Source organism: Chlorocebus sabaeus, chromosome 7 (assembly GCF_047675955.1).
Source record: "Chlorocebus sabaeus isolate Y175 chromosome 7, mChlSab1.0.hap1, whole genome shotgun sequence".
NCBI lineage: Eukaryota > Metazoa > Chordata > Mammalia > Primates > Cercopithecidae > Chlorocebus > Chlorocebus sabaeus.
In genome coordinates this window covers 109,015,360-109,042,291 of record NC_132910.1, presented here as the reverse complement: position 1 = coordinate 109,042,291, position 26,932 = coordinate 109,015,360, and the positions used below count along the sequence as shown (strand labels likewise).

Genomic DNA, 26,932 nt, shown 5'->3' with positions numbered 1-26,932 from the left:
GGAGTTCCAGCCCAGCCTGCTCAATATGGCAAAACTCTGTCTCTACTAAAAATACAAAAAATTAGCGGGGTGAGGTGGCGGGCACCTGTAATCCCAGTTACTTGGGAGGCTGAGGCAGGAGAATTCGTTGAACCCAGGAGGCAGAGGTTGCAGTGAGCCGAGATTGTGCCACGGCACTCCAACCTGGATGACAAGAGCAAAACTTCGTCTCAAAAAAAAAATATACATATATTGTATGGATCACACAACAAATAATAGCTAAAGCTAAACATGAAGGCGAAAGAACAGCAGTTTTCAATTTCAGTTGCAGTGTTCAAATGCCATCTGAAAAAAAAAAAATACATATGAAAAACACTCTGAGCTTGAAAGTTCAGAGACCTGAATTTTAGTCCCTAATCTGCCTCTAACACGTGATCTTGAACAAGTGACTGACATTACTCTTTCTCACTATCAATATGCCAACATTATGAAAGTCAACAAGAAAGATTTAAAAGGTAGTTTAGGAAAATCTATATTTAAAATGATAGAATACTCTATATCTTCTGATAATGCTGTTGATTTAATTTAAGAAAATTAGATAGGAAAGTCTTGTATAGTGAAAATGTCACTTAATTTGAATTTAAGAGTTCTGATTCTGTCTGACTCTCAAGTTATTTACTGGTAGGCCCTTCAAGCTGCTGCTTCTATAAAATCAGTGGGTTATATTTATTTTATCTCTTAGGCATCTTCCAGTTCTAATATTCCAAAAAAATACAATGCAACCTCAATTATCCAAACTTTATATTGCTTACTTCTTATAAAATGGAAATGTGCTTATCCTTCTGGAGGTTTGTAGCATTTATTAAATCTGAAAAATTCTTGGCTGTTTTCTCTTCAAATACTGTTTTAGTCCCATTTTCTTCTCCCTTCTTCTGTACCTTGAGTAAACCTTTTAATCATGTCTGGTAAGTTTCTATGCCCTTTCTGGATTCTCCATCGTCTTAACTGTCTGTGTGTCAGTTTGGGTATCTTCTTCTGACCTACCTTTTAGTTTACAAATTCTCTTTTCAATTGTATATATTTTGTTCTTTAATGAGTGAACTATGAGGCGTTTATTGATAATTTCCTTGTACATGCATTGAATTCAATGATTTTACTTAATCTTTGGATTGATGTGTTTTTTGAGTTTGAAAATTCTATCATTGTCTTTTAAAATATTGTTTCTGCCACCATGTCTTTCTCTTTTCTTTAGGACATCCAGTTACACCTATGTTTGATTTTTTAACTGTGTCTAACACATATTTTAAACACTCTGCTTTGATTTTTTTCTATTTATTTTTCTAATACTTTGCTTTTATATTTAATATTTTCTAGGGACCTGTTTTTGATTTCATAAACCTTGTGTTCTGCTTTGTTCTATCTGCCTTTAAAATCAAATTTTTTTTAAATTTCAGATTTCTAAAAAATTTCAGACTAAGAATATCCACCTAATTTTTTTTTTTTTTTTTTTTTGAGACAGAATCTCACTCTGTCACCCAGGCTGGAGTGCAGTGGCGTGATCTCAGCTCACTGCAACCTCCACCTCCTGGGTTCAAGCAATTCTCCTGCCTCAGCCTCCTGAGTAGCTTGGATTACAGGAGCGCACCACCACACGAGGCTAATTTTTGTATTTTTAGTAGAGATGGGGTTTCACCATGTTGGTCAGGCTGGTCCCAAACTTCTGACCTTGTGATGCACCCGCCTCAGCCTCCCAAAGTGCTGGGATTACAGGCATGAGCCACTGCGCCTGGCCCCACTGATTTTTTTATAGCTTCGAATTTTCTGTTGAAATTCTCACACTCCTTATCTTTTGCTTTACTTTGTTTTATCGATCAATCTAAGTATTTTAAAGTCTGAGTCTCCTGTAGAACTCTCTCTAAGTCATTATCTCTGTCTTATAGGTAGGGAAACTAAAAAGTTTCATGAAGAATAAAATCCATTGTACAATGCATAATATAGTCAAAGATCTTGAAAAAGAATTGGTGTCTAAACCACTATTTTTTACCTTTAGTCAATAAACATTATTTCTCTTTAGAGGAGGTAAAAAAAATTACCCATATAAAATATACTGAAAATAAGTGTCATTAAACATTAAATGATGAATAGTTTTAAATCGCTCTATTTTCTTTGCATGCATTAACTAGCACTTCAGAGAAAAAATAATGATAGCTTTTGTTATGGCTTCATATTTCTTTAAAATATTGACTTAAAATAGATTTCCCATCTGGGGAATAGATAAGAACTAATGCTGTTTGGTTTTAAACAGAATTGTGTTGTAATCCTCAAGCTAAAAGCATAGCAAAATAAAAAATGACATCACTGGAAATTTGCCTCAGTCTACTTACTGTTCACCATTTAATCAGACACTTTTTAATTCTGGCGGAAAGTCTAAGGAATTTATGGATCCACCTCCTAAGCACATCAAGAAGTGCTAATGCACTGGACAGCTAGAACAATGGCAGTAGACATCTTATTTAAACTTTTGACATAATAAAATAATAATCTTTTTCTTGTTTGGGTAACAATAGCATTAATACTTTATAGTTGTGGCATACTATAATGTTAAAGATTAAATTAAGCAAGAGAGCACTGTTATACACTTTAAATAAGACTGCTACAACTTTCACAGGCACAGTTTCAAATAAGACTAGTCAACCCTCATTATTCATTAGGACTACTTCATATAAGTCAGCTACCAATAAGTAGCACTTTACAAAAGCCTCTTATCTACCGACTTACCACACAGGTCTTAGGAAAAATGTTTTATTTTTGAATAGTTATATGGATACTATAGAGATGGTGATTGTTTATCACTATGTTGTGAAATTTCTTGCCCTCCTTCAATTTTTTTTTTTAGTGGAGAAATGATTTTCTAAAAAGTCTGAGTCTTCTAAGCATAGTTCACCTCCTGGTAAAAATTGCAGTGCCCTATTAGTTAATAATGCCATCGTAAGGCATCCTTTTCTCTCTTCTAATGTACGATACAAACAAAATTTGTGCAAGTCAAAGAGCAGGGAAAAGTTTTCATACTTCATAGAACTTTAAGTAAGTTTATTTCATAGAACCGTGGGAGTGCCAGCCAAAAGAGCTTCCAGTATGAAACTTTCAGTTGCTTTTATGGAGATGGCCACTGGCAGCCTACCACCTTGGTCATGCTCGGGTGGGTAGGCAGGGAGAGGGCAGCTCGCGCAAACAGCACAGGAAAAAGGCCTTTGGATGCATGCGGCCTCCCAGGCTCGTGAACTGCAAGAGCCAGGGACTCCAATAGCACAGAGCCCGGAAATCGGGCACGCAGTCAGGGCGCGCCTGCAGGCACAGGAAGTGACGCAGAGCTTATGCCTCAGGCTTAGGCTCAGGCTTCAGTGGCAGCAGCTGCATGCCTGCCTCCTCGATATTCCTGAAGGATGGAGCCTGGAAGTTTTTTTTTTTTTTTTTCTTTCTAAATTTCCCGCCTTTTCCCTCTGTGTTGGTTATTTGCTGTTGTTATTTTTGGCATGTTTTATAATTTTCAGTCGGTTTTCAGAACATAGATGGCATACTGTACATTCTCTATATGATGTTCCCACAAAAGTGTTGCTTTTGTTTTTTAGTTATAAAGCACTTCAGTGAATGACTTTGATCCAATTGAGACTTAGTTTTAAGCTTTGTTATACATGACCTTTTTAATTTGTTACTTACAGGATGTGACCATTAATCTTAAAAAGTAGCTTTGCCCGAGCCGGGTGCGGTGGCTCACTTCTGTAATCTCAGCACTTTGGGAGGTCGAGGTGGGTGGATCACGAGGTCAGGAGTTCGACATCACCCTGGCCAACATGGTGAAATCCCATCTCTACCAAAAATACAAAAATTAGCTGGGCATTGTGGCGCGTACCTGTAATCCCAGCTACTCAGGAGGTTGAGGCAGGAGAACTGCTTGAATCAGGACCCGGGAGGCGGAGGTTGCAGTGAGCCGAGATCACGCCATTGCACTCCAGCCTGGACAACAAGAGTGAAATTTCACTCTGACTCAAAAAAAAAAAAAAAAAAAAAAGAAAAAGAAAAAAGAAAAAAAAAGTACTTCTGCCCACCAAGTCCTAGACCTGAGTTTAGCACGCTCCCTCTGGATTTCATTTTAATCTTTAACTCCTCAGTGCTGTTCAACTGCTGAAATCTGTGCTCAGCACTCCAGCTTTCTGTTTCCTGTTTCCTAGTATGTATCTTGAAGGCTTGCCTTATACATGCACAAGTCAGAAATTTACCCACAATTTGAGGGAAACTAGGGTGCAGATTTGCAGACACTCTCTTAGCTTCCTGTCTTTTTCAATAGTTTGCTCCTCAAATCAGAGCTCCTTTGGCATCCTGAAACCCCAGACTTTGTCTCCTCTGGTGTGTGAGACTCCTGCTTTCTTCTTGCGCTCCATTCGCCTTCACTACAACTTGGAAAATGCCCCCAGGAAAATTCCGAGGTGAATGTTGAATACATCTTGTGTGCTTCCCTTTCTCAAGGATTCTAGCTGCTCAGTATTACTTGCACTGGCTCTCCAATGCTTTCAGAGGATTGTTTTTTAGATATATTTTTTTCCAAGTTTTAAACTTATTTTTGGTAGAAGATTTAGTTAAATGTAAGCTGCACGGTTGACTCCAGGGGCCAACATTTTATTCAGTGAATTTTAATTTGAACAGTTTTATCATTTCTAAATGTTATTTAAAATTTTTTTTAATGTGTACCCAATCATTTTTAAATCCTTTTGTTGCATGTTCCCTTAGTCTTCCTTTAAACAGTTTATGTTTATCTATCTATATTTACGTTTGGATTCAAATAATTCCAAAAATTCTCTCTCTCTCTTTGTGTTTTTTTCTTCTCTGTATGCTTGTGATTTCGAATATTAACCACAGATAACTTGATATCATTTATGGAAGTTTTAAATTTGAGAATCTTTCATTTTTAGGAAATTTGTAAACAATGGATTATATGCATTTTTTCCTTATTTATTCTAGGTCTAGGTTTTAGGTAAGAGGGCCTTTGAGAGTTTCCAGCCTGACAATATATACTGCTTGAAACAGAAAGTTATACATTTTAATTTTGAATTGTGCTTTTCATGGAAAACTTGAAAAGAAATAAAAATGTTTCGTGATGAACTTTTGTTCACCAAGCCTCTCAGACACTTATATGCTTTGGCTGCAGAAATTCAAAACTCAACTTATTAAACTTTTTTATTTCACAAAGCTATATATTTTAGAAAGAAATCTATCCACCTGTTAGCTGAAATTCAATTAATTGTAAAGCATTTTTTTCTTATTTAACAAAAAGAAGAATGTCTTTTTTTTTCCGTGATTCAATAATAGAATAAGTGAAAATAAGCTTTGGGTCAGTTTGAAACTTATGACAGATTGGTAAGTGAATTATTTATCAATGAAAATGAATTATCTATATAACTACCCAAAGCAGTCCAATACTGTCACTTGGTAGACAAATTTAGTATGATTAGAATGGACATATTTGAGGTATGCAGGCATGATCTACTTAATTATATTGAGACAGATAGAATGGGAAGAATTGAGAGCTGAAACTAGACATTTCTGCTCGGTTTGGGCAGGTTCTCAGGGTGGTAGATGAGGAAGAAGGTGGAGAACAGGATAGAGATGAAATTTTGAGAAGGGAGTCCAGCCTAGAAGGTAGGATCCTATAAGTCCCTTGACTGCTAGACCATTGTATATCATTTTAACTGCTACTTCCAAAGTGATTTCACAATGCCTATCACATGATAGTTGCTCCAAAAATATTTTAAATGAAAAAATAAAAGCATAATAGAGGAGTCTAAGGATATGACAACAAATACTTCAGTCTCTAATAAGCGATTACAGGTTTCTCCATAATAAGGAGATACCTGTCAGGAGAACTGACTAAATCCATCCAATAATTGGCTGACCTTTCCCTTGATCAAAGTATAAATGGGCGTGACCAACTCTGAATCTCATTTTGACCGTAAGAAATGAATATTTCTAAGGTCTGTCTTTCCCCACCTGATAATAACAAAGCTGACTTTTTTTGATATTGTAAGGGCTTGCATGTATTAATTCATCTAATTCTCACACCAGCTCTATGAGATGGATGCCATTATTAAGAAAAGTAAAACAAGTATTCAATTATGATACCTCCCTATTTCAATTATATTGCTATGAATCACCTCACTATAGCCTCATATAGGTTACCATAGACTAGTTCTAAATTTCAAATGCAAAAATGGGCAAAGATTTGAATCCAAAGTAGCATGCAGAATATATTCCTGATTATCTTTTAAGTCTTTTGTTAAGTATAAAAGGAGACAGAGAAGCAAATTCTGGATAATTTGCTGCATTAGTAACTTAATAATACAACTGTTTCTTGAACCTGAAATCATGTATTGATCAATGAATCTTACCAACAGTGTCTTACATCTCTTTAGAGAGTGCCTAACCATTAGTATCATCCTTGCAAGAAAAGAGAAAATAATGAATGAGCAATTACATCTTAGAGTGTATCAAGCACTGTGCTAAGTGCTTTACATATAACATGCAATTTAATTATTAGAACCATTCTGTGTACTAGATATAATGATCTTAGCTTTTCAGATGAGGAAACTAAGCTAAATTAATTATCTTGCCAAAAGCACCTACCTGAGATAGGAATCTTTTTGTTCACAAATTCGTTAACTCAGTTAAATGCAGATTTATTGTCATAAATTATATTGTCTGGTTATTTCTCTAAGCAATTAGTGCAAAGATAAAACAAGGAGTTGCCTCTGAACTGATGATTACCTCAGTCAAGGGTGGCTTCATTCCCCAAAGAACTGCAATATAATATGCATTCTTAACCAAAGCACTGGTCATTTCCTGTGGAAAAATAATTGGAGTGTGTTATATTTAGAGAACGACATGTTCATTCTTATAAAAATATTCAATTTTTTTTTTCTCTGTGTTATACTCCTTGGTATCTTTTCATCTTTTTATTTCAGAACCCATTCCAAGCTTCTAACCAAAAACTTTTAGGCTTATAATTTTTGGCTATGCTACATGTTACATGACCATGGGAACCCGATGACTGCCCTTTGGAAAACAGTGTGATTTTACTATAAAAGGAGTCTTTATGGATTCATAACTGGTGATGGGCTGTCAAGGATTGATTTTTCTCTGGCACTTTTCCTTAGGCAGTCCCTCCACACCCAGCCATGAGTGCTCCTGGTTTTCATTCCATGGGCTGTGAACTGTAGTCTCTCTCAAATTCCTTCTTTTTCCAGTTTCTACATGCTGTGAACTTGCTTTGAGAAGGAGCTTGAATCTATGGCACTGAGTAGGTGAGAGTGGGTGGCTGGGCAGGGTGTGTGATGTTAACACATTCCGTGTTTTTGATCCAAAGGATAAAATATCAGGAAGGAAATGGAACTCTCATAAAGACGGGAAAAAGAATAGAATAACCTTAGATAAACTGCAAATATTGTTTTGAATCGTCTCCCAACTTTTTGCTTTTCTGTCCACCTTCTTTTGGCATCTTTCTGTCTTCCTCCTGGCCTGCCCCATTCATTTTGGGGCTTCTCACTAGGGCAGTCACCTGGAGGGCTTGTTTCAATATCTGTATTGAAACAAGACTCTCCTCCAGTTTCCGATTCCATAGGTCTCAGGTGGGTTTCGAGGATTTTCATTTCTAACAAATTTCTAGGTGAAGCTGATGCTGCAGGTCCAGGGTCACACTTTGAGAACCACTGGCCTTGGGATGTGTTTTACCATCTTAATGTGTTCATTCATTCATGCATTTGTTAATTCAGTTAATGTCCAGGCAGTGCCTTACATATTGTGTACTCCCCACAGAATCCAGCTTTAGTGACAAGCATTGAGTAGGTCTTCAATAAATTTTAAACTGTTGTGCAACGTACATTTCTCCAAGTCTCACTAGCCCATGGCTACCCAGCATTCTTTGGCAGGAGTGACTTGAACTGTACTGACTTTTACCCTCTCCTGCGTAAAACAAGACCTCCAGCACCTCTCCGAAAAGCACTTATTGTGTCTTAGGGATGCTTAGTCTTGTAGTTCATAGGCTTATAACCCAGGTAGTTCTGGTTACCACACACAAGCCTCTCTCATGGATGTTTCCTCTCTGTGCAGCTACTTATGGGCAACTTACTGCTTCACCTGCTGCTGTTGCTGCCTTTTACGGCAACCCTGAAGTCCACACCATGGGAGCTACCCACCAGTGCTCCAGAAGTTGCAATACCTGAGAGGTAATGGAAAGGATGAGATGCTCCCTGACCCTGCATCATATTTCTTCACCTTGCAAGCCAATGGCTGCTGATGCTTTGATAGTGCACAGAATAATATATGAAAATATCTCCATCAGTGCCTTCCTGTAGTTCTTCTTTTCTGGTTCTTGAATCCACAGTGCTGGGGAGGTGGGCATGGGTGAATGGGTAGAGTATGTAAAATTAACCCAGTCTGTCTTTTCCAATCCAGTTTCACTATCAATTCTTAAAACTTGGGTATGTAGTTACATACCCCAACATTGTATCAGATAGGCTACATATGTCAGAATCACAGTAGGTGACCCAACTCAGTTCCAAAACTACCACATACAAATGAATAAAGGATTCCAAATTTCTCTCTACATTCTTCTCCTGCAGTTTAAGGTGTTTATTTATAATCCCAATGCATTTCTAATGTTCCAAATTTAATCTAATGAAGCCAGGGGCCTTTCCTTTCTTTAAATGTACTCTGTAGATTTTTTTCTTTTACATAAACTATACCTTAGGTGAGGAGAGAAAAAATAATTTGTTGGTGTGCACTAGTTTTCTGCAAGGAGCCCAAGGGTTGAGACAGTTTTATCCAATCTTTACTCCTTTACAAAGACAGAAAACTACTGCTGCGTGAGTTGTTCTGTCTCTGCCAAGAATGACCTAGAGCCAGTGTGTCTGTCCTGGTTTCTCCTCTGTGTGTGTGCCCTGAGGACAGAGATGGAGCAGAGTATCAGGACCTTGAGTGCCCATTTCTGAAACAGAGAAGCTTAGTTGTCTAGATTGTGTGGGGGCTTTTTGGGGAAACCCAGGGCAACCTCCAATTTTCCTAATTCTTACTTTATTCCATGATGACTCTATGAATTATCAGGTTTTAGAACTATAAAACAAATGGAAATTATTCTAACCTGCATAAATTATCTAATTATTAAGAAGTGAAATAATAACTTTATACATGTCTATCATTTCAAATAGATGCCAAATTGGCTGTCATATGTTTTATCTGTTTACCATATCATAGTATGTTCATGCAGACATCGCCCAGTTTCTGGTCATGTGGCAGAACCATTCTAACACAGACACAACATCAAATCATGGAATAAACGTTCCTAGGGAAATGAGGCAAATGCATTATTGCAGGAGATTTCCATACCAGGAAAATGGAGGAAAGTGCATGGTATAATAGTAGACAGAGGAGAGAATACCTAATACAATGCAATGCCAGGCATTTTATCTGCTGGAAATATGCCTATTTGGTGTTCTCTGGGTCATATATGAGTGATTAGGCTATGGCACATAGTGTTACTTCATAGATTTATAAGACCAGTTCTGAGGAGACAGGTGATTTTCTCCAAAAGCACTTCTCCTACTGCATATAGATGTACTAGTTTAGGTCAACAGGAATGATGTCTTTAGGGGTGAGCAATCAACTGTCAGATAAAAAGTGCACATATTTCTATAAAATATGACATAATCAATATAACTTCTTTTGCATATTGTTCAAAAGACAGATATAGTATAGACTACTATTTAACACTTTTATGACAAAACTTCAAAGATTATAAAGTTGAAAGTTTTTCAGCGGCAGGCAGGGCAACTTAGTGCTGTCCAGGCCTGGTGTTGGAATGGATAGCAAAGGTATTAGCAAATTCCATACAATAAGTAGGGCAAACGTTGTACCCAGGAATCTGTGCTAATGCCGGGATTGTAATCATAGTAGGATTATGGTTCCTAGAAATCAGGAATATGAGGAGCAAGGGATAGGGTGCCCCAGTGGAAGAGTCTGGGCAGCACTGAACCAGGAACAAGGTGTCCATCTGCAGGTCTGCAATCTGTGCAACAAGCCTGGGTCAACAACAGCAAAGAAAAACTCAGTACTTAGCTTTTCAGTGATTGGAGTCCTTATATATTGTCCTTCACTTTCCCAACAGCTCTCAGGAGATGGGCAAGTTGCCACACAGTCACAGCCAGTGACACACCTGACAGGAGTGGGGGAAATGAAAGTGCTGTGGGTGGAAGAATGAGGCCCGATTCACTATCTAATCTGGTCCAGGAGTTGTCCCAGACTGAAGGCAAATAGCCTTCATCAAACTAGGATCTTACTATTGGAAGCCTTGAAGGATTTACAGATTACTTCATTGCCAGTGAAACCTAAGACATCATTTAATTGTAAAAAGGTGTTAATTTGCTTCTAGAACTAAGTATTTAACTCATAGTACAGTGAATTATAACTCTGCACATTAGAAGCTTTTAAAACTGTGGATTCCTGGGCCCTACTTTAGATCATTTAGAGTCTCTGGGAAGATGGATGGGGCCTAGACACTCATATATTTTTAAAATTTTCAGGGGGTTTTACTGTTCTTTAATATTTAAACTTAATTTTTAAATGACTGAAGTAATGCATTTTTTATTGTAAACAAATTATTTGTCCTACTCTCCTTCTTTATAGATTTATAACATATATACAAGGTATAAAGAATATAAAATAAATAACTATCTACCACCTTTCCAATTTGATTGAAGGATAAGACATATATAAATATGGAAAAGTACAGAAATCACAAATGTATAGTCAATGTGCTATCTCAAAATAAACATACTTAGGTAAATCCCATCTAAACGAAGAAACAGAACATTCCCACAATCCTGCTCTACTCAATGTTTTCTCTCCATCACCATCCTTGCCCCTCCATAAAGATATGGAAAGGTCCCCAGGTAATTCTAATGGGCTTTACCATTATCTTACTGTCTATTTTTTCACTTTATTTCTCTCATTATTTTTAAGAAGAGAAAATACTTTAGGCACAAGAAGTATTAGTCTCTCTGATCTAATCTAATAATAATAACGAATGCTTTGAGTTCTATATGTGCACGCACAGATTATATTGTAAGTTATAAACGAATGTTATACTGTGGCAACAAATTTTCAAACTAACACTCGTTCAAGGAATTTAGCTTTATTTTTATAAAACCAAATTAAACTTCTCCGTGTCCCATGCTACCTGATGGCAAAAAACACCTTTCCATTCAGTTTCAACAGAGACCATGAGCATTTGACGGCAATTGCTTCCACATTCCAAAATGAGGTATGGATCCGCTGTGCTGAGGGAAATGGTTTGCTGCATTGGGAAGTCTGAGGTTACTGGAGCAAATCATGGTGACCATGTCCATTGGATCACTTGTGGGGCAGTACACAGAGGTCCAAGTTAGAAAACCAGCCTGCGGGTCAGCCTAAATACTGCCTAAGAGAACAGCCTGGAGAGATGAGGTGATCTCAACAGAACAGGGGGCTACCAAGTTCCAAGGGACTGAGGGGCCATCAACAGCCAGCTAGAGAGATGCTTTGATAGTGGTGTCTTTGAAGTGACTACAAGATGCTCATCGCAGAGTCAGCTTTACACACCTGCCAAACCTGGAGAGCTTATAAGTCAAATCGCAGCATTATCAATGGAGTAGCAAAACCATTTCTGCCATTATTGCTTGTCTCTCTCCACTACCTTGGAACAGCCAGAGCCAGGCTCAAAGTAGGGTGAGTGGCTGGGTGAGTGGTTAAGGAACAAGAACTCTAGGCAGTAACAAAAAAGAATCTACGATGGATCTCCTCTGTCCCTTTTCAGTAGATTTTGGTTATGCTTTTTGAGGGACTGCTATCTTCTGGAGAAATTCTGGAAATTTAAAAGAAATTTTTAAAAAAAGTACTATGATATAGAATCAAACATATTAATTAGTTTATGTATATTACATGTCTGTATGTCTATGGTTAACAACTGGAGAACTTTTAAAAAACATTTAAGTATTACTGGAAAAGTCATGGGGCCTGCCTGAGTTTCCATTTAAGAAAGTTGAAAAGAGATATCAGGCCACAGAATAGGTTTCAATGGGCAGTGGAGGGGGGCAATCACTAAAATTGTGTTCTGATTATATCTGACAAGCCCCGTTTATCCAGTGTATTGGTTACATCAATATCTTGACTACAAATAATTCAGTGTGCTTGTCCTCAATTCTACCGTGATAGTTTTGCTGTGGTGCAATGGTGACTACGTGTCAAGGCCTGGGCCGAGTAGACAGGCTTCCGAGCAGTTTAATGAGGCATCATGGGGGATAAAAACAAACACATTGCTGAATATTTCAAATGATCATTCCAAGGCTGTTATCTCATTCGATCATCACAAGAAACCGATGGAGTGAGTGGTATTATTTTTCTTCTCTTACACATGAGGGAAACGGAGGCAGGGTAAAATGACTTGCCACAGGGGACCACACGTAAGAGTTAAATGAGAAGAATTTAAAGCCAGGCTTCCTCCCTCTTCAGCCCATTCTCTGAATATCATAGTTCAGAGTAGAGAGTGGAGCCTCCACTAATCCCTGTTGTGGCTATAGCAGGGGACAGTGTATTGTTCTTTTTCTAGGAGACGTTTTTGGAGTGGGGTGGGAAGGTAGTCAACCAGATTTACCAACTCACACAACTCGCCCTATCTCCTAGGCATTTCTCCATGAAAAAAGTAGCTCTAAAAACAGCTGGAGGAGACTTCTGGTTATTACAACTGGCCTCTGCCAAAGGCTTACTTTTAATTTTTATAGATCCAAGTCAGTTGTTCCTTTAACTGTGAAAATAATAAGATGATTATAAAATGCAGCTTTGATATGGTTTTCTTGCAAGAAGTTCACATTTTCTATCTAGAAAATAATTCTGTGTGTATGAAAGTATGTGCCTTAAGAGTTTTTGAGTGCAAATAAAATTGCTTTGATGCCTGAATTCTCAGAAAGTTTAGCCAAAATACCCAGGTACTTCCAGGCTACTATCAACATTGGGATTGCTCCTTCTCATTCCTCCATGTGGCAGGACTTTTAAAGAGGAAAAAAGGACTGAGTTTAGAGTGCTAAAATAACAGCCTGATTATAATTTTCGTGAATTTACCACTTGGATGTTTATTCCCTCCTTCCATATATATTCCAACTCCTTGCTCTTTTTGCATTGTAAAATATAGTATTTTTAGGAATATACACCATATGCTAATCTTTTACCCACTCTTCAGTATCACAACTTTCTTTCTCTGTGGGGAGGAAAAATCCCTGTCCTCTTTCTGTCTTCTTGCCTTTTGATTCTATTTGTCATAGTCTAATTGAGACCCCAAGGTCATCAGCCCCTGCCTTTGTGCTAGGACACGCAAACCACCCAGGCCAATCCCTCACCTGTTTTTTTTAAAAACCTCCAATCAGAGAGAATCCACGACTTCTTTTTGTGAACTGTTGCACTGTGCAACGGCACACTATAAATGTCTTTCCTTATCTATGTGCACTCTTATCTCACTGTTCTATTTTTTCCCCCTCATTTATATTAACTCTTTCTTACCTTTTTTTCCTGAACTTCTAGGCCTTCTCTTTCCAGAACTGGTGGAAGACAAATGAAACGGCCAAGATGGTAAGGTGAGTAGTTCCTGGGAACGCTTGTGCTCTAACCCTAAGTTATGCGGGATGGACACTCGAGGGGTGATGGCATTCCTCATTTTACAAGTTATTCCCTTGGCTGCGGCTGCTCCACCAAGATAGCAAACTCTTTCGATCTTTTGAACTTCATGAGACTGACATTTCTGAGTCTGTTTTGCAAACACGACACTAGAGGGCTCCCAGGGGTTAAAAATAAGTGGAAAGTTATTTGAATGAAAACTGATTCTCTACGGCATTTCTTTTTTCCGAATTTAAAATTAATGTTTATTTTGTTAACTATTGTTTTTAAAAGCCTTATATCTCTTAAAACCATGCAGCAGTCAGTTTCCAAGTTTTACTTTGCAATCAGTAGTTTTCAAGGGAGCTTTTAAAGCTGAACTGAAATGTTTGAAATGTGGAACACTCTTGACCATGAAATATGTTCTACTTACATGCCTCAGCCTTTAAAAGTTCTTTGCATTAGAGTCAAGGATTACATTCTTCCTGGAGCCAAGCATGGGGCCAGCTGCGTAAGTAAGGTTGCTTACGAGTTTCTTCTTTTTCTTTTTAATAGTGAAAAAACAGAACTAGAGATGCTTTTATTTTCTTTCAGCTGACTTCGGTGGAAAGAAAAGAAATAAAAAGCAGTCAGAGTTGTGTTGTGTTGTGTGTGTGTGTGTGTATGTGTAAGAGAGAAAGAGAGAGAGGGAAACAGAATAAATGCAACTGTTTCTAACATATATGGACATTTACGGCTTTGTATTATACTAACAATGTAAGCTAATGGAACACATTATTAATATGAAGAAAAATTTGTACCATTAGACTAAGAGAATATGTTTCTAAATTTTATTGTTAATACTTGCTGCTTGTACTTGGTTAATTCAGGACTTTAAAAAGTAAATATGGTATAGTTATAGAGTTTTAAAAAAATCATCTATTACTTGTCTTAAGTTCTTTCTGAATTTCAAAAAGGAAAAGCCCAGGTTTGTCGCATTTTAATGCTTTTGCTTCAGAGTCAAGTTAAATGACTCTAGGTACAAGTTATAAAACTCTTGGATTTTTGTGTCTTGTTTTTACTACTTTAAAGTAACTGTCAAATCTATACATCTATCTTGTTTCCATGGTTTTAACTTTTATTTTTAAAAACATTTAGTGGTGATATTTATGAAAGGAAATGATTACTTTTTTTCTTTACTCTTGTAGAGGAACTTAAATGGTTTGAGATTGTGACTCAGTTAACTCTGTATCCATTCATTCCCAGAAACCATCCACATTTCTCCTTGGGGAGACTGATAGTTTAAAAGGTTTGTTGTGTCTGAAACATTCCCAGCTTCATCACCAACCCTTTCCTTCCACCTCTACCCACTGGAGACCATTTATATCCCGAAGCGGACGCGACAGCTGAAGTCAGGAAACCATGCATTACATTAGCAGGAGCCAGCTGCAGACTTTAAACTCCGTTCAACATGTGGATGTGGCAGAGAAATGACCTGTCCAGACAAGCCGGGGCAGCTCATAAACTGGTTCATCTGCTCCCTGTGCGTCCCGCGGGTGTGTAAACTCTGGAGCAGCCGGCGTCCAAGGACCCGGAGAAACCTTCTGCTGGGCACTGCCTGTGCCATCTACCTGGGTTTCCTGGTGAGCCAGGTGGGGAGGGCCTCTCTCCAGCACGGACAGGTGGCTGAGAAGGGGCCACATCGCAGCCGCGACACCGCCGAGGCATCCTTCCCTGAGATACCCCTGGATGGTACCCTGGCGCCTCCAGAGTCCCAGGGCAATGGGTCCACTCTGCAGCCCAATGTGGTGTACATTACCCTACGCTCCAAGCGCAGCAAGCCGGCCAATATCCGTGGCACCGTGAAGCCCAAGCGCAGGAAAAAGCATGCAGTGGCATCGGCTGCCCCAGGGCAGGAGGCTTTGGTTGGACCATCCCTTCAGCCGCAGGAAGCTGCAAGGGCAGCTGATGCTGTAGCACCTGGATACGCTCAGGGAGCAAACCTGGCTAAGACGGGAGAGCGACCCTGGAGGTTGGTGCGGGGTCCGGGAGTGCGAGCCGGGGGCCCAGACTTCCTGCAGCCCAGCTCCAGGGAAAGCAACATTAGGATCTACAGCGAGAGCGCCCCCTCCTGGCTGAGCAAAGATGACATCCGAAGAATGCGACTCTTGGCGGACAGCACAGTGGCAGGGCTCCGGCCAGTGTCCTCTAAGAGCGGAGCCCGTTTGCTGGTGCTGGAGGGGGGCGCACCTGGCGCTGTGCTCCGCTGCGGCCCTAGCCCCTGTGGGCTTCTCAAGCAGCCCTTGGACATGAGTGAGGTGTTCGCCTTCCACCTAGACAGGATCCTGGGGCTCAACAGGACCCTGCCGTCTGTGAGCAGGAAAGCAGAGTTCATCCAAGGTAACAGATTCACATGCTTCGTTATTTGCAGCTGTTGGGGATTCGGGTTCATTTTCTCTTTTCCCTCACTGTCTTTTTCTAAATGATTTTTCTCCACCCACGGTTCACATTTGGACAGCAGCAGCAGCAGCAGCAGCCTGTCTTTCCATGCGCTTGGCATTCTTTATTTTCCCAGCCTGGGAGGATATGAGAGTTCCAGGGAAAATGCTGTATTGGACATACAAGAGTAAGCCCATACTGTATAATCTTTGCTCTCCATTTCCCTCGCTGCACTTCCCAGTGGTTTATTAAATCTAATTAAAGCCAACGGCAATTTGCATGATGAGGAGAGAAAGCTAGGCTGGAGGCAAAGAACTTGCTGACAGTCAGGCATACTATTAAATAGGTTACTATGGGAGGAAGTAGAAGTTTTTAAAAGTAAGGGGGAAGCGAGTTATCGTTCTTGAGCAGATGGAATCTTCTTAAGGGGCGCAGAGCCAGACCATGTTAGGTTCAACCCCTTGATTTTTTTTTCCAATGGATTTAACCCCTTTATTTAACAAATAAAAAGAATGAGGCAAAAATTGGTAATTTGTTCAGTATGTATACTAACTAGCTGTGTGGTTTTATCAAGCCCCTGACTATGGTCTATTGAGCCTGTCTTTCAAGATTCTCTCTTCTTGGGTGACAAACATTTTGGCAAGTTCTAACATATGTAGCCAGTTACTGCAGTTGCCAGCAAAAGGATTGGTTTGCGGTCATGCCCATGCCATATAAAGGATATTCCCTGAATATTAAAGCTATTCCAGGGTTTGAATACAAAGTACAGTGAGTCAGTGGCTTATGTTTGAATGCAGAATGATGCCAGAAGTTACAACTTTGAATCCAGATTGGCCCAAGAGGCTAAAACGTACCCCAAAGAGATTAAAAGCTGAAAGGATACTTACTTTCTCCATGTCACCATGAAATTTAGCATTTCAGTGAGGTTCCCAGGGAGCCTACAATGGAATGGATTAAAATCCCTTGGAGTGGCTGAGACCCAAACTGCATTTCCAATGGCTTTAGCATTATAATTTCGTTTTAGAATGGATACTCCTTGAAGTACCAGTGATTTACTTAGAAAAACTGGACATTCATTACTGATAGTGGTTCTTGTCTAAGTGCTCCAGATTCACAGGTATGCTTTGATGTCTCAAGTTTACAAAGCAGTCCACCACTATTATGCCAATGTAAGAAACCCTCTCAAACATTTAATCTAATGTTGATAAAAATGAATTTTGTATTGGGTGTCCACAATTTGTTAAAGATTATACAAATTGATTCATATGTGTTGGCTCCTAGAATTCTCATAGCAATGCTATTATGTAGGGACTATTATTATTTCCATTTAGTAGGTGAAAAAATTGAGGCTTATTGAGACAAAGTAATTGACCTCAACTCCCACAGCTAGTAAGTGGCTAAACTGGGTTTTGATTGTAGGCCCAGCAAACTTCAGAACATACCTTCTTAGCCACTGGACTTAGGTGAATACGTAACTTATTATCCAAACTGGAACCGTGTGGCATGAAAGGAGCTGCTGGTGGGCATTGGGACAATAGGCACAACCGACTGTTCTGAGCAGAGTAGGGCACAGGATCCCTCTTGTTATGCTGTAATCCCATTCATTTTCATGTCATAAAGGCCCCAGAGAGGAGAAGATGAACTCCTGGGTACATCCTGAGGCAGGGTTCTCTGATATGTCCTTTGAGCTTCCCTTAGACACTCTTGGATGGAAGTTGGGAGAATACAGTAGTGGCTAAGAGCCTGGGCCCTGGAGTTGGACTAACTAGGTTTGAACTTACCAATCTTATGACTTGGAAATGTTGCCATGTCTCTTTATGCCTCAGTTTCCTCAGCTGTAAAATGACAACACTGCCTACCATATGAGATTGTTGTTAGTCAATATATGGAAAACACTTAGAACCAGTATTTACCACAAGATAAACCTTCAATAAATATTCGTTGTTATTATTATTATTATTATTATACCAAACACAGGAGGTACCGAGTTCATTGAATTCCTCACATAATCTCCAAGTCTCATGTATTATTTCCTTATGTGATAAGACTATGGCTAAAACTGCTTAATTAAACTTTTGTAATCACGATTCCTCTTAGATATTTAAATCTTTGCTCTGAATTTCCAGCATCTTTGATAACAAAAATTCATTTGAAGGAGGGGTTTATAATCTCAATATAGCCTGGATATTTCTCTCTCCTTTCATATGGGAATGGTGATGGAAATAAACTAATAAGGTTATACTAGTATGACTCAATTTAATAAATAAAATCCCTGAGATTATATCTCAAACAACATTCTCTCTTTGATACCTTCTTCTACTTAGTCATTTAGAGTCACAAAGTCAGGTCAGTTTCTTCAGGGGCTCATGAAATGATTTCATATAGTTATGGATACTCTATACAATATAATTTTACTCAAGCAGACTGTTATAGTGATGCAAAGTACATAAATAGAACACTTCTGGTCATGGTATAGACAGCATTAGGTTCTCAGTATCTCTACCCATCCACCTATTTCTAGTCTTTTCCTCACTGTGTCTTTCTTCCCTGATTTCCACAGAAGTGTATAGCTTTCTTCTAGGGCCCTCCTATTCTGTTGGTCAAAGTTTGACTTTATTTGAGCCTCTCAGTCCACCCAGAGAGGCAACAGCTCTTACCTAGTTACCTAGCATCTTTTTCAGCTTGCTCTATATCGTTATATTATATAATACATATTTGTATTATAATCATTTGCTTAATCATCTGTTCCTTCCCACTACTCTCTAGGTCTCTGAAGTCAAAGATACTTCCCGTTTTCTTTAGAATTGCATTTCTGGATCTTAGTGGAGAGTCTGGCCTATAGTAGAAGCTCAATAAATATTTTGAACGAATGAAGGAATGCGTTCATTGCTTGTTCCTTGGACTCTAAACAGTAAATCTATACTGGAAGCCACTAGCTTCTAATACTTAGGACGCGTAATAACATTTTTAGTCTTAAGTCGAGGCTAGACTTTCTCCTGGAGGATCTCATAAGGAATTCATTGTGGATGTAATAAAAAATGTTTTTGTAGCCTCCTTACAATGCAAATGAAAGGTTTACAGGGCTTATTCTTGTGAGGACTATCAATGTGGTGTGTTGGCATCACACTCTAGTGTAATTTGATAATGAGTTTTCTGCAAGAGGAACAATAGGATTTAATTTAGGTATATATTTCTCTGATGATCAGGCTTGGTCTGGGAGTAGATCTTTTAATATTTGAGAGAGTGAAAAGCCAGCAAAGCCTGTAAGTAATCTGCCCTAAATGTTTCTGTTCTGACTTTTGATTAATGTTTACAAAAATAAATTTATATCTGGCACCAAGGAAGTGGTTAGTCTGTGTTGCAAGTTGAATTTAGATATTTAAGCTGTCTTAGTTAATTTTTCTAAGAATCCTATGCAGTAGACTTTTTAAACCTCAATTTAGAGATGAATGAAAGGCAAGAAGACTGCTCAAGGACATGTGATGAGTTGTCCAGCAAAAATTTTTGTCTTCTAACTTCCAAGTCTTTTCTCTTTTCACAAATCTGCTTCCCTCAACAAATTCTTTAAGGGGCCCTAAGGTAAGTCGTCTTTCTCTATCACCACAGCCTACTAGGAAGTATAGTTATTTAATATAATGAAACAGATTACTTATACACTGATGCACAGATGTAGCTATGGGAACCTCCTTTTTCTCCTCAAGGAGACAAAGCAACCTTAACCATAGCTAAGAGTCATTCAATTTTCCTAGATATATATACCAGGCACCGTTCTAAGTACTGTGCTTGCATTATTTCATTAAATCATCATCTACCAGCTGCACCCAGGTGACATAGAGTTTGGGGACTCTGACAAACATTTAACAAATATAGAAGTTGAGGCCCAGAGTAATTATAAAATGGATATGTGATGTGGAAAGGGAGATGTAAAAAGGAATCAAATGCTGTAAATTGACTAATCTGCCTGCCCCAGCCTTTCAGATAAAGCTCTCTGTTGATTTAGTTAAAAGACAAAGAGTTACAATTAATAAAGGTCATCTTTAGGGTTTTTCTAAATTGGCAGAACTGGTGTGGGTGATCCAGTCAGCTAGCTCAGTTTAGTCTGAGACAAGATCTTGATTGTGTGACCTGATGAGTTCTAGATGATTCTTCTTGAATACAAAAAGATGTGTGAAATTAGTGGACTTACTGGTATTATACTTTGTAACAGACTATTTTCTGACAGATTATGCTCCAAGATATCCTAGAAAATGAGAAGGGTGCACTTGAGGAAGGGCAAGATAGTAATTAAGTAGGCAGAGCCAGCAGTGTGCCACAGTATAAGATCCAGCAGTTACCACTGGAGCAGATTTTCATCCTATATGTTTCTGTGTAGGAAGTCTTAAAATGAATTAAAATATAGCATCAAAGGGCCTTAAAATGTTTGTGTGCAATAAGAAAGTATTTTTCAATTGTGACAAAGAATCTAGTGTTATGTATCACATAGTACTTACACTGTATTTGACGTGTGTTGTCTATTATACCACCTGACTATTTTACACAGCAGATATTACTCTTGTTTTAAATAGGGGAATCCTGAGGCTCAGTGAGCTTATAAAATTTGCCCTACATTACTTACCTAGAGAGCAATGAAATTGGAGTTTGTGCCCAATTCTGTCTCTGACACTGACGTTTCCTCATGTTGCTTCTGTTAACCCACACTACCTCACAAATATAACTTACAACAACTATGGGATAATGTCAAAAATGTACAAATTTTAGCATGATGGTTTCTGATTGTATCACTATGCCAACATTTCTATTTAATTTGTTTTTTCAATTCAATAATCTAACATTGATAATATTTTTACTCACGTGCAGTACTGATGTATCATTGTGAACACTGCTACCAGTTTTCTTCATGCAAGCCAAGGTGCCAGTGCTCACCAGATTTTCTTGTTTACCATAAACAATCACATGTACATCCATGTGATGGAACGTATTTGTTTTCTGCCAGATGTTCCTTGCAAGCATCTCAAATTGTTATAAAAGTCACCAGATACTGGGTGGTGCGGATACATTTTGATAATGAAAAAAGCGAACATTTCCTAAAGTATTGATCTAGGATTAGACAAAGCAGACTATGTCCACGTAAAAATCAAGAGAATGAAAACAGAGACAACCCGGCATGCTTCTGTGATCTCTGATTTAGCAGCTTTGCCAGAGCTTCCCCTGTAGTCTGCACAGTATAATGTGAATGAATCTCAAGGGACACCATTTTGGTAGCATGTAAGCATTGTGCTATTTTTCATGCCCAGCATGGAAGATAGATGATGTATGCTTTATTTTTAGGATGCTGCTTTATTCCACAGAGCTGTCAGACTGAATTAAGGTAGGCTAGTTCCAGGAATTCTGTATGTCAAGGCTGCTTACATGACAAACTGCAGGCACCCCACAAACTTCCATTTAAATTCATTGTAGATCCCAAGTTGCTCACTGTTTTCCAACTTGTATTGCCTCTTCGTATTATAAAGTAGGAGAAATATGTTTTGTGTGTTTTTCACTCTCTTTTCAAGCCTATGTGAGCAGCACTGTGAGTTCTGGGTGAATGGGCAGTTGCCGAGGCAGAGGGATGGCAGCTTTGCATTTTATATTGTTTCAGGCTCTCAGGTAAGGACATAGTCATTTTGCAGGGAGTGTTGAGAATAACACAGACGTCCTCACAACCTGGGAACATACTGGCTTCCAAATCCTAGAAATCTTTGACATATAGGCAAACTTTGTGAAAATATTTATTTAGGAGTGTATAATCATGTTTTATTTTTTAAAAAGTTGGATTGAAAGTATGTTGTGTTCTTCCTCAGAAAAGCCCTAAGGCTATTTCTTTATGAATCAAATTGAGCTGGTCAGCTTAATACATTCATTCATCAGTGAACAAAAGTTTACTGAGCCTCGGCTCTAAGCAGCGCTGTGCTCCAGTGTCCTCTTGTTTGCTCACTACATAACTTCATAGGCAAACAGGGAACCGGGCAACCTTCTCTGCTGTGTAATTTGTCCCTTGGTCCCACACACAGCTGGGATAAAAGGGGAGATTAATGGTTGCCACAGTACTCACAGCATAAGAGATGCATGTTCCTTAACTCCATGCAATCTATTGTCTCCTATAGGATCACATTTATCTTTTCTTCCTTTAACATGTATTTATTGAGCACGTGCTGTGTGCTAGCCACTATTCTAGTCACTGGGGCTGCATCAGTGAACAAAACAGTCAGGAATCTCTGCTCTTGTGGTGCTGACACTACAGGGCCATGTGTGAGTTCAGTGTTCAGGAGGAAATCTTCCTGTCACTGATGTGAGGATTCACTAAGCACCTTCCCAAGCTCAAGGAGGTGGGCTTTTCAGTGGGAGTGAATCAGCTGCTGTCTCTGAGTTGCTGTAAGGATCACACAGGTGCAGGGGTGCTAGATAGCTCTTCCTACCTAAGTTAAAGAAGAATTGTTACAGTTTCAATGTGTTTGTAATCAACTCAATTCAATGGCATTTTTACGTGTGAGGCACTGCCCTAGGTACTAGGGAAAAGTGGTACAGTTTGTAATTCAAATAGCTTTGTGTTTTGGGGTGTTGACGGGGAATGTAGACTCCTTGCAGGTGAATCTGGATTCTGCCACTTGCTAGCTAGGTGATCTGGGAAAAAGTTACTTAATCTTTCTGTGTTTTATATTTTATTAGTATAATAGGGATGATGATAATAAAAACAGTGATGATAACATTACTTACCTTAGAGTTGTCGTGAGGATTAAATGAGTTAATATGTATAACATATAACATTGCTTAACACATACTAACACCTTTTTTTCTTTTATTTTTTTCCCGAGACAGAGTCTTGCTCTGTCATCCAGGCTGGAGCGCAGTGGTGAGATCTCGGCTCACTGCTACCTCTGCCTCCTGGGTTCAAGTAATTCTCTTCCCTCAGCCTCCTGAGTAGCTGGAATTACAGGCGCCTGTCACCACGCCCGGCTAATTTTTGTATTTTTAGTAGAGACAGGGTTTCACCATGTTGGCCATGCTGGTCTCAGACCTCTGACCTCATGATCCACCTGCCTTGGTTTCCCAAAGTGCTGGGATTGCAGGCGTGAGCCACCGCGCCCAGCTAACGCTCTTGAATGCCACCTTTTTCATGCCATTTCTAAGCTGATGTAGCTCTTTGTGATATGTTTCTTTAGATTTTCTTAGTTGGTTTTTCCAGATTGATGTTTACTTGAGTAGAATAAATGGGCACCTACATTTTCATTTAAAGAAGGACTTTGGAGCTTATAGAGGATAATAATGAGATCTCTTATTTGTGGAGTGCTAGGCAGTTTGCATCCATTATCTTATTAAATGTCACAACAGTCCCCTACATCAGATGTTCTTATACACATTTCCTGAGGGGAAACGGAGGATGAAAGAATAATATATGTTCCCTGAAAGCCCACAGGTAGCGTGCAGTAGGGCTGGGATACAGACATGGGTCAAAAGGACTCCATAGCCTCATTCCTCAAAACTGTGCCTTACTATCCCTTCACATCATGTGTGAGCCTTCAATGACTGCAGCCTGGGGCTTTCCCTGTTAATCATCCATCCCAGATTGTGACCACTTTTTCCATTGCCTTGTCTCCTGATTCCCGAATGTAGCCATGATGCCTAACTGTTCCCCTTCTCATGATAGTAATCTGTGGTCAGAAGGAGAGAGGCAGTAGTGCTTCCACCACCCCTATTTGCATTGTCCCAATGTATAAGAGATACATCGGAGTGGGTAGTTGAGCACAAGCTGGACAGAATGAGGGCATCAAAACCTCTGCACATCCCTGGCTCTATTTCTCAAGTTTTTCTCTAATCCTTCCCAATTCATGTTGAGTGGAGACAGTGAAATTACACCTTACCACCTTACTAGGATGTCATGCCAGGCAAATTTTTATTCTGGGTCCATGGACCATTCCTTAGACTCTAAGAGCTATACATGAACATTGGGGGATTCTGCAAAAATGCGTTCAGAACTTTTGAGTGCTTGCTTTGTTCTAGACACTGCATCAAAAGTTGGAGATCCAGAGGACTAAGAAGTAGTCTCTGTTCTTCAGAGCTCTCAGCTTGGAAGACAGGAGACCGTTAAGCAAACCTACCTTACAAAAAGGGTGTGATGAAAACATCAACGGAGATATTTTTAGGAGGCCCTGTAGGCAAAGAGAGGGAGAACTAAGCCTAGAATGCGTATGTAGGGGGTTGAGTGGGAAATTATAAATACTTTTGGAAGAGGTAATGCCAGAACTGGTTCTTAAAAGTCACTGTGGGTGGTGTGAGAGATGGGATGGGTGCAGAAAGTATAGAGGGAACAGACTATGAAAAACGTGTGAAAGCAGAGTGTGTTCAGGAAATTGCAAATAGTTCTGAAAAACAACAGATTAGGATTTGGGGGGCATGATGTGACTTAAGCTGTGGTAAGTAAGAGTGAGTGTGTTTTATGTCCTGTAAGGAGCCTGGACTTTATCTTGCAGAAAATAGGGAGTCACTGAAGGGTTTGAAGAAAGGGAGTGATGTCATGGGCTTTGCACTGTAAGAAGTAAGAAGGTCACTCAGGTCAGAAATTCATGGATTTAACTGGATTAACAAATGCTAAATCGCCCAGGACTGAGTCACCCTGATGTGACCAAGACTTCATCTGCAAAATGTGATTGTAGAGTCTGGCACAGTGACCACATCATCACCACCCTCTGAAGTCAAATTTGATTCCTGTTTTTTAAAGTGGAATATTGAGACAGGAAGGGTCTTGGAGTTTCCATTTATACAGCAGAAGTCCAGGGCAGACCTAGAAAGCAGAAGTTCCTGCCCATTCATCGGAACAAAGAAGAACGCTTGTTTTCAGAGGAGAACTGGCGATTTAGGTTGTTTAGGTAGTTGGTGATGAATGAAGTCACAAGACATTCTCTTTTCCTGCTTCCTTAACTTCACACTTAGCTAACTCCTGAGGAAGTATGGAGATTATTTTAACTCAGGCCTAGAGAAAACAAACTATGAAGTGAAAAACAGTTAGATAAATAAATATATGAAACATATTCTGAGTCACCCAGAGATCTACTTCTTTTTTATTATTTAATCTAATTTTCAGTTGAGTATTTCTATATATTTATGGGGACAAGGTGATTTTTTGATATATGTTTACAATGGGGAATTATTAAATTATGCTAATTTAAAAATCCAACAACTCACTTTTTAAAAAATTTAAATTTTAATTAATTCATTTTTTAGGCTTCTTCGAATCATAGGATTATCTTTTTTTTGGTGAAACATTGTAAATATATTCTTTTAGTAATTTTGATATATACGTTGTATTATTATTTATTATAGTCACCATTCTGTACAATAGATCACTAAAGCTTACCTGTCCTGTCTAACCAAAACTTTGTACCTGTTGATCAACCCTTTTCCAATTTAACCCCCTCTCCCAGCCTCTGGTAGCCACCATTCTCCTCTCTACTTTTGAGTTCCACTTTTTTAGATTCCACATATAAATGAGGTCATGCAGTATTTGTCTTTCTGTGCCTGGATTATTTTGCTTAAAATAGTGTCATCCAGGTTCATCCATGTTGTCACAAATGACAGGATTTCTCCCTTTTTAAAGGGTGAATAATAGAATTCCATTGTGTATATGTAACATAGCACATTTTTCTTATCCATTTTCTGATGATGGACACTTAGGTTGCTTCCATAACTTAGCTATTATAAATAGTGCTGCAGTGAACATGGGAGTACAGACATCTCTTCGGCATACCGATTTCAATTCCTTTGGATAGATACCCAGGATTAGAATTACTGGATAGTATGGTAGTTCTAATTTTAGCTTCCTGAGAAACTTCCATACTGTTTTCCATCATGGCTGTATTAATGCACATTCTGACCAGCAGTGCTAAGGTTTCCCTTTTCTCCAAACCCTCACCAACACTTGTAATCTTTTTGTCTTTTTAATCATAGCCCTTCTAACTGGGGTGAAGTCATATCTTATTGTGATTTTAATTTGCTCTAGGACAAATTCCTAGATTCAGGACTTGTTTGGCCATATAAAATCTATGCCTATGTAATCTACAGACTCCTACCTCCCCACCTACTGTTTTTAAAAATCATGAAAACCTTATAGAGGTTTATTTCTTTTTGCATTAAAGTTTTTCCTTCAATGTGTTGTTGACAGTTGCAGTGGAGCCCAAGAGAATTTGTTTCCTATAACAAAGATGCCACTCAAGTTTGACTGGCTTTTGTTTTCTTCAATGGGTATTGTAGAGTTGTTTTTAATGAAGGACTTGAGTTGGACTGTCACTTGCTTTTTATCTTGTTCACAAGGAGTCTTGGAACATGGCCCGTGCAAGAGAAAGAACTTTTGATTTCAGAGCTCAAGACTTTTCTTCTTATTTTTGCTCAGTGACAAATGCACACAGACATTCACAGCTCCACCCAACATGCTTAGCATTCACCTATAATTCCACAAAACCACTCAGCCAGTGCTCAAAGTGAAGGGCATTTAATAAATCTAGACAAAGAAGATTGTGTAAAGCACTCATTCTAAGTGAATTTTCATGTTCATCTTCTCAGAAGAATGTCTTCTTTGTGCTTTTGAATAAAAAACGACTTGGGAGAGCATCAAAATTCAGGGGAAATATTCAGATTTCAGAAAAAAAGAAGCTTTCCTGGCAAGTCTCATTTTTTAGGACAGCTCTATAACCTTTAATTCACATGAACACCCACGTATCTTTTAAAACCCGCTTTCTCACCACTGTGACAGAATTTTATCTCTTCACTTGTTGAGATT

General features: G+C 38.9%; 1 protein-coding gene across 4 annotated transcripts in view; it reads left to right on the top strand.

Moving 5' to 3' along the window:
* The window catches only part of GASK1B (golgi associated kinase 1B), a 110,177-nt gene that overhangs the window by 48,438 nt on the left and 34,807 nt on the right, over positions 1–26,932 (top strand). Inside the window, exons 2-4 of one of the 4 annotated variants that reach the window (XM_008000102.3) lie at positions 8,137–8,252; positions 13,633–13,685; positions 14,950–16,083. In XM_008000102.3, the coding sequence (XP_007998293.2) occupies positions 15,174–16,083 (910 nt within the window). In that variant the 5' untranslated portion in view covers positions 8,137–8,252; positions 13,633–13,685; positions 14,950–15,173. Of the gene's footprint in view, positions 1–8,136; positions 8,253–13,632; positions 13,686–13,945; positions 14,225–14,949; positions 16,084–26,932 lie in introns of those variants that run through there. The other 3 variants (XM_008000101.3, XM_008000103.3, XM_037993248.2) reach the window with 3 other exon arrangements.